The sequence below is a fragment of the Canis lupus genome, chromosome 10 (genome assembly GCF_011100685.1).
Source record: "Canis lupus familiaris isolate Mischka breed German Shepherd chromosome 10, alternate assembly UU_Cfam_GSD_1.0, whole genome shotgun sequence".
Taxonomy (NCBI): domain Eukaryota; kingdom Metazoa; phylum Chordata; class Mammalia; order Carnivora; family Canidae; genus Canis; species Canis lupus.
In genome coordinates, this window is record NC_049231.1 from 33,382,627 (window position 1) to 33,396,579 (window position 13,953).

A 13,953-nucleotide genomic window follows, 5' to 3' on the forward strand; every position below is an offset into this window, starting at 1 on the left:
ATCCAAGGTCAACCCCGTGGGACACTGGTACCCTTTATTTTTCATATGGGCAGTAATTCTCTTCATTCATTCATTCATTCATTCATTCATTCATTCAATAACTGAACACTGAATATGCAGTAGGTACTGTATCAAGTGCTATGGAGTCTTAGATGAGTAAACATGTTCCGTGCACTCAAGAAGCTCTTAGTCTACTAGGAGGGGGAAACACGAGAACAGGCAATAGCCTCCCAGGTGCATTTACCTAAGAATTTCCTAGGAGCTGTGGAGGCCCAGGAGCATTGCACCTGACTTCAACTGTGCATCCAATACATGCTTCTATTTTCCTGCCAGGGAGACTTGGCCTAACCGCCCTGAAACTACCTGGTTCTCTAAATCTAAATCCAACCAGTCCTTACTGGTCTCACCTAAATCCCTCTGCCTGTTGGAAGCCTTCCTTCATCATATGGACTCATTCTTAGCTCTCCCTTCTCAGAGCACCTGTCCTTGAATTTTTGATCTGGCTGTCATTTTTCTTAAACAGCTGAACTAAAAAAACAGCTTCTCTATTTTTAAAAAAATTGTTATTAAATATTTCAAGTGCATCCGTCTTAATTTCATCTCACTAGTGAGATCACTGAGAGTCTAATCTATGATCTTTATTTTTTCTTTCTTTCCCTTGACTTACTTCATATCACAACTGATAGGTATGTGACATGTGGCTTTGTTTTGTCAGACACATCTGCTTTGAAAAATACTCAGATACCTTTCCAGTGGTACTTGTCATATAGGGGTTGGTCTAAAAGCCTCTGCTCTCTGTGTCTGGCATTAGAGACCTGGTAGGTTTCCAATTCACCATCTCTGGAAGTAACCATGGGCTTAAGGAATGGCTCAAATAGTCTCCTTCAGACTGACAAACTGATTGGTCCTACAGGTCTGCAGCTATCTTTCCCTCCCTACTGTCATCCAATAAAATGTTTGTACTAATGTACACAGTACATGCAAATCAAAACAAAGTGGTTTTTGCAAACTCTTTCACAAAGCAGAGAAGGGAATATTTCTCAATTCATTTTATGAGTTCAGCTTTGCCATGGTGCCAAACCCAGACAAAGGCATTACAAGAAAATTACAGAGTGATCTTTTCCAAAAAATACAGATGCAAAACTCCTTAAGAAAGCATTAGCAAGGTAAAGTATTAGCAAGATAAAATAATTAACTATGACCAAGGGGTACAATAAACATTTCAGTATTACAAGGTTGGTTTAACATTAGAAACACAGCAATCGATCAAAAAAAAAAAAAAAAAAAAAAAAAGAAACACAGCAATCACTGTAATTCAGAATATTAACACTATAAAAGAGAGAAAAAAAAAGATCACTCCAATAGATACAGAGAAAGCACGTGACCAAATTTAACATGTGGCCTATTTAGATAAAAACTCTCAGCAAACTTCCTCAACACAGAAAAGAACATCTATGAGAAGCTGCAGCTAACATCATACTTAATGGTCAAACAATGGAAAAACTCTTCCCTAGAGTGGCAAGGATCCTCTCTCTCATGACTACTAATGAACATTTGATTGGATGTCTTAGTGCAATAAGGCAAGAAAAAGAAACAAAAGTCACACAGATTTAAATAAAAAAGAAGAGGAAGTAAAACTGTCTTTATTTGCAGGCAAAATTATTGTATACATAGAAAAACCTAAGGAATATTCCAAAAATCTACTAGCATTAATAAGTTAATTTAGCAAGTTCTCAGGATGCAAAGCCAATATTTGAAAATCAGTTATATTTCTATATACTAGAAAATAAAACTTTTACAAAATATCATTTATAATAGCATCAAAGAACACAGAACAAATGAGATTAACCTGAACAAAATAAGTATGGAACTGATGGGGGTGCCTGGGTAGCACAGTTGGTTGAGCGTCCAACTCTTGGTTTCAGCTGGTCATGATCTCAGGGTTGTAAGACAGAGCTTTGTGTCAGGCTCTGCACTTAGCACAGAGTCTGCTTAAGTTTCTCTCTCTCCCTTAGCCCCTCCCCACCTTAAATCAATCAATCAATCAATCAATCAATCAATCTTTAAAAAAATTAAGTACAAGACTGGAACACCAAAACTAAAACATATTGCTGAAATAAATTAGATTTTAGTAGTGATATCTAGTTCACAAATTAATAGATTCAGTACTGTGAAGATGTCAATTCAACATAATTCTAATCACCATCCCACCTGGCTTCTTCTGCAGAAACTAATAAACTAATTAAAAATGCATATGGAAATTCAAAGCACCTAAAAGAGGCAAACAATTTTGAGTAAGAAGAACAAAGAAAGAAGACTAACAATACCTGAATTCAAGACTTAGCCTCAATAACCAAGACTGTGTCATACTGGTGAAGACATATAGATCAGAGGATAGAATCGAATCCAATAAAAAAAAAATGAAGTACTGATATGTGCTACAACACAGGTAAATCTTAAAAATATAATAAGTGAAAGAAGCCAGACACAAAAAGCCACACATTGTATGATTTGATTCATATGAAATGTCCCTAACTGGCAAATCCATAGAGACAGAAAGTAGACCAGTGGGCAAGAGGGTTCTTTCTGGCACAACAGAAATGCCTTATATCTTGTTTGTAGTGGTAGTTACAGGGGCATATTCTTTTGTCAAAACCCACAGAACCATACACTTAAAGTGGGCACATTTTACTGTATGTAGAACATACTTTGATGATGTTTAAAAGAAAAAAAGAGATATGGGTTATGAGTTGGTCAATTAAGTCCCTGAATCTAAACCTAGTAAACACAGATTAAAATCACATAAAGTTTCATCAACACTAAACATATATGTAAATATTTATGTTATGTAAAAGCCACTGGTTATGCTATTTAGTGCTACAAGAGCATTCAGGGGAATGTCCTGTAAAATCTGTCAGTTTAGTATGAATGAGTTTAGTATTTGAGCCTCCTCAGATGAATGCATCAAGGGTATCCCCATATGGATTATTCAAGGAATACAATTCCCATCTTTGCTGACTTCTAATATGGTAACTAAGCATGAAACCTAGTACTTAAGGATGAACTCTGAGTGACCTCTAAAAAGGCAACAACTCCATATCCTGGATCTGGGGGACGGCCTGTACAATTCTGAGCAGACAGTATTCACATAAACTACGAGAATGCTGCAGAATATGTGAATAGGAGATGTGGATGTTGTGCAAAGCTTTAATTGGCTCCCATTTTCAATATTCTAGCAAGTACATTCAGACTAAGTACTCCAATTTCCATTTAGAAGAATATAGTTCCCTTATCCATGACACCTGCTCTATTATGCCTAACAATACCTCACCTCCCTTTTGACACTGATTTTCTTTCCTTTTTTTTTTCTTTTTTTTTATAAGTAGGCTCCATGCCCAACATGGGGCTTGAGCTCATGACCCAAGATCAAGAGTCACATGCTCTACTGACTGAGCCAGCCAGGTACCCCTTGATATGGCTTTCTTCGAGAAATCATTTTCCCTCCTTCCATGTGAATATCAGTTAAGAGGTCCCTGACCATGGGTTGACCTACCTGAATCATATGCTCATCAAACTTTCCTGGGATCTGAATGGTGACTATAGCATTCAAGGATGGCCCATTTTAAAGTATGCATTAAGTCTTCTGATGATGGAGCTAGGAACTTTCCTTATTTTTTCCTGCCCGGATTCCCGATGTTCTCCTGGTTTCTGGCCTTGCTCAGGCTCAGCTATTTTAGCTTTTGTGTGAACTACCGCCATCCTTCCATTCACTTCCCTTTTTGCTAAATCAGCCAAATCAGCCAGAGTTGGTTTCTGTTGTTTTCAATACAACCCAGTTGATGAAACACAAAAGTGAAAAATCCAAAGAAAGTAGCCAAAACAGCAGCTTGGTTTAATCTTGGCTTGGATGTAGGAGACCTGGCTTCCAGTCCTAGCTCTACTACTTATTAGCTGTGTGACTCTGTATTTGGGCAGGCCATTGCTGAACATCAGTTTGCTCATCTTCTGCATGTTCCATTAAGTTCTTAAATGCTTTGTGTGTCAGGCAAAGAAAATAAAATTGCAGTTTGATGTGTTTCTGAAAAATATTTATGTCCTATAGGATTTTTAAAAGAATCAATGAGTGAAAATATCAGTGAGGGTGACAAAACATGAGAGACACCTAACTCTGGGAAACAAACAAGGGGTAGTGGAAAGGGAGGTGGGTGAGGGGTTGGGGTGACTGGGTGATGGGCACTGAGGGGGGCACTTGGCGGGATGAGCACTGGGTGTTATGCTATATGTTGGCAAATTGAACTCCAATTAAAAAAATTTCAAAAAAGAATCACATGAAATTTAGTTCTATGAGAATATTTTATCAGACATAAGATATTACCTAAATAAATAAAAACCTTCTGAGTATCTTAGAAATTACTTATGCTCTGCACCCCCAAGGGGTAATCTGTTACTCTTTTCACAAGTAATTTAGTTGTTGAACCTGATGTGGTCATCCTATTGATGCTTAGTGTATGTGTCCAATCATTGCCTAAGGCTTTCTTAGGTATACTGTAAATCAGAGAATTATATAAAAACTCTGTGTTGGCAAAATAAAATATTTTCTGGAGTCAATTTAGAAATCTAGGGTACGTCTATGTATTAATTTTCCAATAATTATTTTATAAAAAATCATGTACACACAAAAATCCAATCCTTTTGTCCTTCTGCATGTTACTGTGAGGCTCTTATTTTGATATTAGGGCACAGTGACCGACTTTTGGCAGAGGGACTTGAGGATATAATTAACAACTGACACACACTCTGATTCCTGGACTCTTGATTTCTCTGGGAACATATTTAGAGCTAGGCAATAATGACCTATATACACAACTGGATTTATTCTATTCTTAAATCTCTGAAAATATCCAAGTCAATGTGAAAAGTACAAATGAATTGCAGGTCACTAAGCCTAGATTTTAAGACAGAAACAAATAATTTAACATGAACAAAACTGTAATTCAAACCAATATTAAGGAATTTGCTCCATGAGACAAGCTATCTTGATTCAAGACACGGACACATTTCCGCACATGTGTATATACATGTACACAGGCACACAAATGAAACCAACCAATAAAATGCTGGAAAGGAAAACACTGCTACAAACATGGTTACTATAGTGCAGGTTTGAGATTCAGGTTCTACGTAGGGTTCTATTTCCATTAATCCCTCTTTCCCTGAGGAGCTAAAACAATACAGCCCTAAAATCACAGAATTTTTATTGTGGAAGGATCCTCAGATGTCATCTAATCTTATCTTCCACTCAGTGCCACACTCCCTCTGCAGATACCCCAAAGAAAGTCAGTATCTCATCTGAAGACCAGCAGTGTTGTGTAGCAGTTCAACGTACATGCTTTGGGGCAGAGACATGTCTGGTTTATCCAGGCTTTAGCAGTCACCTCAGCTAAGTACCTTTTTTTTTTTTTTTTTTTTTTTTTTTTCAGCTAAGTACCTTAACCTCAGTTTCTTCACTTATAAACAGTGAATGATAACAGTGCCAGATTCATAGGGCTTTGTGAGGCTTGAATGGGCTAATAAAGGTAAAATGTTTGGCCATAGTAAGGACTTGGCATATAATAAGTGTTCAATAAAATGACAGCTGGCACTGACTACTAGTAATAGAAATACCCATTCCAAGCTTAAAACAGCTCTTGCTGCTAAAAAGGGTCAAAACTAGCTGCCTGTTATTTTTCTCCATTGGTCCTAGTCTACACTACAGAGCTTAACCCAAAGTCCCTAAACCAATATCAACAGGAGGGCAGTGCTCCTGGCCTATGTGTACCTCCTTATTACCAAGCAGAATGTACATAGCTTCATGGACTGTTCTTCCTATGACCCTCCATGACCCAGGCCCTCCTCCCTGGACATACTCCAGACTCTTTAAAAGTGTCTTTAAGAGCCCCTTTAAAAGTGACACCAGTTTGGCTTTGGCTTTGTTCACATAAGGCCACCATACTGACTATCTTGACCGAAAAGCTCAATCCATGAAGAGTGGGGGTGAAGTGGATGAATCACCCAAACAGTCTTAGAGTGTGCTTAGTTAAAGCCCATAAGCTAGTATTAAAAATTTGCCAGTGAGAGAATCAGTAAGCCAGCCTTTTGCCAGCTGTGCAAACATCTGGGATCTCAATTCCCTCGCCTGTGAAATAAAGCATATAACAGTACTTAATTAACTAAGTAACTGTGACATTTACTTAACTAAGTAACTGTGACATTTCACTGAAGTACCACGTTCTCTACTCCCAGTCTTTCTTGACCCCTCTCCCAGTCCAGTTTTAATGCCCACTAGTCCATGAACCTGCTCCCATTAGGGTTACCAAGGATCCTCATGTAGTCATATCCCATGATCAAACCTTGACTTTCATTTTTCTTGACCACTCAGCACTTGTCATAGCTGATTATGTCTTCATTCTCCACTTTGTTCACTTGTCTTGCAGAACATCACCAGCTCCTGGCTTCCTTCACTTCTCTAGCTACTTTCACAGTCACCTTTGTTAGATCTTTCTCCTCTTCTCAAGCTCTAGATGCTTTAGAGTCCCAGGTCATTGTATCTATACTCACTCCCCAGATAATTTAATCTAGTGTAATATTGTGGCTAAGAAAATGAACTTTGTAGCCAGAACACCTGGGGGAGTCCCAGCTCCATAGCTTACAAGTTGTGTCATGGAGACAAGTGATCTAACTAATCTATGCCTCAGTTTCCTCACTCATAAAATGGGGAGTAATTTCCTAAGGTTGTTGCAAAGATCAAATTAGTTAATACAGGTAAAGTACTTACATGTGGTAAGCATTTTATACATGTTAGCTATTATTCTAACATATCTTGGCTTTATCTATCATAAATATACTGATGAATCCTGAATATGTATCCTCAGTATCCACCATCCAACTGTACTCTAGTCTCTTACACCCACAGGCCTATCTGATGTGTCCATGTTGATGCCAAACAAGATCTCAAAGTTCATATATCTAAAACTGAACCCTGATTCCATACCACCTCCCTATTTGCCTTCCCTTGTTGCCCTACCTCACAGACAGCCATCACTATTCACCTTGCTGCTCAGGTGAAAATCTTAGCATCATCCTCTACTCCTCCCTGTTCTCCTTTGTTCAGCTTTTGGTCAATCATTTGATTCAACTTTCAAAATACATCCAGAATCTGGATTCTTCATACTACTTCCACCCTTGCTACTTGCACTACTTGCTCCCTGGACCATTACTTCTTACTGGAACAACTGCAATACCGCCTACTTGGTGCCCGTCTCCCTCTCCAATTTGCTCCTGTTATAATCTGTTCTCTACCCAGAAGCCAGGGTAGTCTTTAAAAATGAAAATCACACGTTGCCCTCCTGCTTAAAGCTCTCCAGTGACTTCCCATCACTCTTGGAATCAACTCTAAAACTCCTCTCATTTCCTAGCAAAGCTCAATAGGATCTTTTTCTACCTCTCAGTCTCGTCTCCTCCCACTCTCTCCCTGCCTACTCCACTCCAGCCACACCGTCTGCCCCGTATCTGTCCAAGTTCCCATGCAAGCTTAGCTTCCAAGCTTTTGTCCCTCTGTCTGGAAAGTTCTTCTCTTACATCTTCACATGCCCCTTCCTCTTTCCTTTGCAAACTCAGCTCAAATGTTACTTCTTAGAGAGGGCTTCCCAGTCTACATTATCTTAAAAAACACTACCTCCCCCACTCCTGCCCCATTGCTCTCTGCCCTTTTTCCTACTTTTCTTCATAGCACTTAACCCATCTGACAATATATGTTATTTGTTTGTTTGCCATGCCTACTAGAATGTCAGCACTCCTCAGGGGTCACAATATTGTTTGTTCACTACAGTATCCACAGCAACTAAGTAGTCTAGGATATTGCAGGTGCTCTCTCTCTCTCTCTCTCTCTATATATATATATATATATGTATGTATGTGTGTATATATATATGTATGTATATACATATATTTTAAAGATTTTATTTATTTATTCATGAGAGACACAGAGAGGCAGAGACCCAGGCAGAGGGAGAAGCAGGCTCCTCGCAGGGAGCCCGATGCAGGACTCAATCCCAGGACCCCGGGATCACACCCTGAGCCAAAGGCAGACACTCAATTGCTGAGCCACCCAGACGTTCCACAAATATGTATTTTTTAATACATGAAGAAATGAATAGTGCTTTGCACAATTCTTGGAACACAACAGATAGCTTAAATCTGTGATGTTGATTTTAGAAGTTAAAAAATGTTAATGTTAAAAAATGTTAAACAGAAAAGCCAAAATCCTCTAGGGATACTCCTTAAGATGTCAAAAACATAAACATCATATTTCCATTTAATTTCAATATATACACATTATATTGCACTTACTTGGAGTTTCTTCTAAAATTTCTTGGAACTTGGTTCTCTCGTAATCCACCAGCTGGCGTTGAAGATGTGGTCTAAGACTCCTAATTGTAAAATTGACCATGTCCATTTTCATGAGGTCCAGGACATGAAATATTTGTCTAAAAATTTTAGAATTCAAATAGTTAGAGTGGTGTTTAATGACTGAAATTCATTAATTGTGATCTATTTGACAGGCTGGAAAAGATAAACATCCCCAAATAGTTTTGAAATTCCAATTGCCATTGGCAAAGTCACTTTTTTCTACCTTTCTTTCTTTTTTTCTTTTTTTTTTAAGATTTTATTTATTGGTTCATGAAAGACATAGAGAAAGAGGCAGAGACATAAGCAGAGGAAGAAGCAGGCTCCCTGCAGGGAGCCCAATGTGGAACTCAATCCCAGGACCCGGGACCATGCCCTGAGCCAAAGGCAGATGCTCAACCACTGAACCACCCAGGCGTCCCAGCAAGGTCACTTTTAATAGAAGGCATTACATGTGCATTCCAAAGGTATTCTTCACAGATCTCAAGAGTATTTGCTTGAGCAAATACAATACCTCCAGCTGATCCATTACACCCAGCCGTAAACTGATAGACACTAAGAAGGATAAACAATGAGTCTTAATGAGACAAAGAAGATTCAAAAAGGAATTTTCATTTGAAAGCCCTGAAATTTTAAGGAGTCTGAACAAAGTATATATGGTTTCTATTCCTACTGGAATGGGGGTGGGTGGAGAGAAAAGAAAAAAACGTACAGGGCACTGAGGCACAGAGGAAAAATACTTCAGTTTTGCTTATCTGGTTTTCTTCTAAGATCAAGGATTCCTTTGAAAGACTAGTTATTATTCTGTGTTGCTCAATTCCCACACTTCTCTATTGTGTGTGTGTGTGTGTGTGTGTGTGTGTGTGTGTGTGTGTGTGTGTGTTTTAAAGATTTATTTATTTATTTGAGATAGAAAGAACATAAGCAGGAGGGGCAGGAGAAAAGATAATCTCAAGCAGACTCTGCACTGAGCGCAGGACCCAATTTGGGGCTTGATCTCAGGATCCTGAGATCACAACCTGAGCCAAAACCAAGAGTCAGCACTTAACCAACTGCACCACCCAGGCACCACCTACCCACCCACCTTCCCTTTTGAATGAACTCAAAGATACTCTGAGAAAATGCAAGCAGTGTAAGTGCTAACCTCAGCACCTCCACAATGTTGCTGGTCGCCTTTAGCTCTCTGATATCGTCATCTCGAACGGGAGCACACAGCTTTCCCATCGTACTGATGACATAGTTGGCCAGGCCCTGGATGTCGACAGCACTGTGCTCAGCCTGCTGCCTAATGAGGTCTGTGTCCAAAACTTCACAGATCTGGTTGCGAAGTCGGTTGCCACCAGGAGTCAGAAAAGAGAGGAGAATCTACATAGGGAAAGGAAAGAGAAGTTAACAGCATCGTTATGTGGATAAGGGTTGTCATTTTTTACTTCCAGATGACTAAGCTCCTTGTCCATATTTTAATGCCCTGGATGCCACAGAAGCATTCACTGCCTGGTGGTGGGTCAGAGTGGGCACTCTAGTGTCTCAACTCTAAAAAGAAAGCTCTATCTTCTGAATTAAAGCCTCCACCCCAACCCATGGGAAGTTACTGAAACTACCAAAATGAGAACAACTGGCAAGGAAGCAGTATTATTGAAATAACTTCAAATAGTTTACAGATAAACCATGCAAAGAGAGAACAAGTTGCAGATCATGGCTGCATAAGGACCCTTTAAAGAAGAGCAAATGGAAATACCCTATGGGCTCCATTAGTGTATTTTCTATGTAAAAATATTTTTTTAAATTTATTTATGATAGTCACAGAGAGAGAGAGAGAGAGAGAGAGAGAGAGAGGCAGAGACACAGGCAGAGGGAGAAGCAGGCTCCATGCACCGGGAGCCCGACGTGGGATTCGATCCCGGGTTTCCAGGATTGCGCCCTGGGCCAAAGGCAGGCGCCAAACTGCTGCGCCACCCAGGGATCCCAAAAATATTATATATTATATAAGCAACCTCTCCTGAGTATTCACCACACAGCAGACACTGTGCTTACACACACCACACATGGTTGGGAGTACAGGCTTGAGCCAGAGCATCTCAGCTCAAATTCCTCTCCACTCCTCAAAGCTGTGTGACCCTGCATAAGGGAACTCCATTTCTTTTTTATTCAGTGAAAATAACAGAAGTAACTACCTCACAGCATTATGGTAACAATAATGAATAATCTAGTGTTTGGCACAGAGCAAGTACTTTGTGAATGTCAGTTAAAACTGTAACTGTCATATCATTTAATTCTTATGATTACCCTGCAAGTACTCAGGACACAAAAAGTCATGGAGGGAAAGCTTGTTAGACAACCTGTCACCAAACCAGGCTGTCTGGCTCCTGAATCTGTGCTTTTAACTACTGTGACCACTACTCTGTGTGCTAAACATTGCCCTGTGCTCCTTCCATTGCCGTATTTCCCTAGCTCCCACCCCACCCAAGGAAGTGCATTTCAGAAAACACTCTTCCAGTGATTGAATTTACTCAGTTTTCCAAAAAGAATCTCCAAAACTCTTTAGAGGACATAAAAACAGCCTCTGGGGGGAAAAAAAACTTACTAATCAATACAATATTAACTTGCCTCTCTGATTTCTTCAAACAGTTTGATGGCATGTTCATACTCAGGAGGCTCAGCATTCAGTTCTGACTCCAGGACGTCCCAGAAAGCCCGGTGGACAATGTGTTTTACTCGACTGGCTAAGCTACAGGAAGGAAATGAGTTGTTTTTAAAAATAAGCATTATCTTTCCTGATTATAAAAGAAACATGCTCATTGCAGAAATCTTAGAAAATGCAGAAAAAAAATCCCAGAAAATGGCCCATAATCTCATTTTTAATCTTTTGACACATTTCCCTTGTTCAAAGTATTGTTTTAATATAGTTGAGAATAATCAACTAATTATGGTTAATATTCTGTCCTAACAGATTCCCCCCACACTTTAAAAATGCTTCCTTGCTATAGCTTCAATAAATTCATAAAATTCTGTCTTAAGGAGATTCCATAATTTACTCAGCTACTCTTTAAATCTTTAGACTTGTTCTAGATTTGTGGGGATGAGACAGCAAAGTTGCTCTTTCCTCAACAGCTACAGTTTCATTGCACAGAAAAGAACAGACTGACCCGAAGGAGACATGCATGTGAATTGCTGCCAACCGCAGTTTAGATGTCCCATTTAAAGTTAGCCAGACCAAAATGCTGAAATGGGAACTTTACTAGGAAGAGCTCACAATAGAATAGGTGGCCACTTTGCTTCACCCCTTATGTCAATGCCCTAAAATAGATGCACATTTAAATATGCATCCCTACTGAACTTCTATATTTGGCAACAGTTTTAAGAAAAGCACATATTTCCCTGCACGGCACTCGCTTATGAGTCTCCAACCCCTACAGCGCATACATCTCTCCCAGGCAGAGGCCATAACTTCTCTTTTAAGTACCTGCCACTATACCAAGCACACTACCTGGCATACATGAGTGTTTGATGAATGCACAGTGAATGAATTAATAATTTGATAGTTAAGCACATCCTTTTAGAGTATAAATAGCTAAACATACAACAATGCTATGAGAAATTAAAATTAGCTTTCTAAGGAGTGTGAGTTAAAATTGTTTCTGTAACTGCAAATGCTATATTCTACCCAGCAACTTTAAATGTTAAAACTTATTCTAGTTGCCTGACTAGATTTATTCAACGTAAATGCTATTTCTAATGTTGACCCTCTTGAGCAGCTATAGAACAATTAGAAAGGCAAACACTGCTAGGATGGACTTTCACCCTTGACTTTACAAGCCTCATGTAGTTGGCTTGAATGGATCAATGGCTCATAATATGCTATTGCATTTTTAAATAAAGGTAATGGTCCTAAGCTTGCACTCTGCTTTCCTTGCTCACATTTTCCAGATATGGCAGAAAATGAAGGAAGGAGGCATTCCTATTTCCCATAGTATCAAAATACTTATGTTCAAGGTACTCAGATACCTATGAGCATGCATTTCAAGTGAGTATTTTAGTACCTATCATATCCTTGGGGAATGTGAGGTTCAGAAATGGACTCAGCAGAGCCAGGATTCAAACCCATAGCCTGTCTGATCCTAAAGCACAGTGCTTCACTAATGCCTATATCTGCAACTTTTGAATTTAAAGTATAAATACTCCCAAATTGTCTTTTGCTATACTTCATAAAACACGCTAATTTTAACTTCGAACATTCATTTTCATTAGTCAGTCAAAAATGTTTCTAAGCCATCCAATATGTGCCAGGCCCTGTTTTAGGTGCTGTGGTTACTATAGTAAAAAGAAAAGTATCTGCTCTCAAAAAGCTTATTTGTTAGCAGGGACAGAAAGACAAAACCAAAACACATTAAAAATGAATAAGGCAATTTCAGAACCATGAGGAAGACAGAACAAGACGGTGTGGTAGATAGTGATGGGGAAGCTGCTAACTTCACTGGTGGTTGAAGAAAACTTCTCTAACACAGTGACCTTTGAGTTGAGACTTGAAGGAGGAACAAACAAGCAGCCAGTGAAAATCTAAGGGAACAACACTGAAAAAGCAGAAAGGAGGACAAAGTCCTTACACAGGATAAAGCTGGTGTACTCCAAGGTCAGCATAGAAGCCAGAGCACCTGAGGCATAGCAAGCAGGAGGGAAAGAAGAGACACAGTTGGGAGTAGGGCCTTGCTGCCTAGGGGTTTGAGTTCTTATTCTAAGTGTAATAGAAAACCATTAAAGGATTTTAAGCAAAGAAATGACCTACTCTCATTAACCCTTTTGAAAGATCACTCTGGCTACCATGTGGATATGGAGGATGGACCATGGGAATCAAAGATGGAGCCAGGACAACCTGCTAGGACTTCAGAGTCCAGGTCAGAAATGATGGTGGCTGGGCCTAAGAGTGTAGTACTAGAGCTGGTATAAAGAATTGTGGTAAAATGCAGTTACCATAGAAAACCAAACAGATACAACTATTTTGGCCAGTAATCTTAAAAAGTTATTAATGATTATTATGAATAATAACCTCAAGAGGGGACTATGATCCATATTTCGAAGAAGGAAAATTATGATGTTGCTATTTTCCTGCTTTAAAACAAATAAACATAAAAGCTCCAAATAGGATCGAATATTATATGCTATCTTAATTGATAGAGGAAATACCTCTATATTTATTTTTTTATTTTACTTTATTTTTTTTAGGATTTATTTATTTATTTATTCAGAGAGAGAGAGAGAGAGAGATAGAGAGAGAGGCAGAGACACAGGCAGAGGGAGAAGCAGGCCCCATGCAGGAAGCCCAACGTGGGACTCGATTCTGGGTCTCCAGGATCATACCCCGGGCTGCAGGTGGCGCTAAACCTCTGCACCACCGGGGCTGCCCCTGCCTCTAAATTTATAAATGACACTGTGAGGTTGAAGATTCAGTGTCATTATTCATGAGCTAACTATGCCTGTAAAGGTGATTTATGTGTAGTTATGACCTCAAAC

General features: G+C 39.2%; 1 protein-coding gene across 4 annotated transcripts in view; it reads right to left on the reverse strand.

The window, feature by feature from the left end:
• The window catches only part of TCP11L2 (t-complex 11 like 2), a 38,604-nt gene that overhangs the window by 12,222 nt on the left and 12,429 nt on the right, over nt 1-13,953 (reverse strand). For all 4 annotated transcript variants that reach the window (XM_038550797.1, XM_038550796.1, XM_038550798.1 and 1 more), the window contains 3 exons: nt 11,053-11,173; nt 9,590-9,810; nt 8,389-8,525 (listed from right to left, as the gene is read on the reverse strand). In XM_038550797.1, coding sequence (XP_038406725.1) covers nt 8,389-8,525; nt 9,590-9,810; nt 11,053-11,173 — 479 coding nt within the window. The remainder of the gene's footprint in view (nt 1-8,388; nt 8,526-9,589; nt 9,811-11,052; nt 11,174-13,953) is intronic.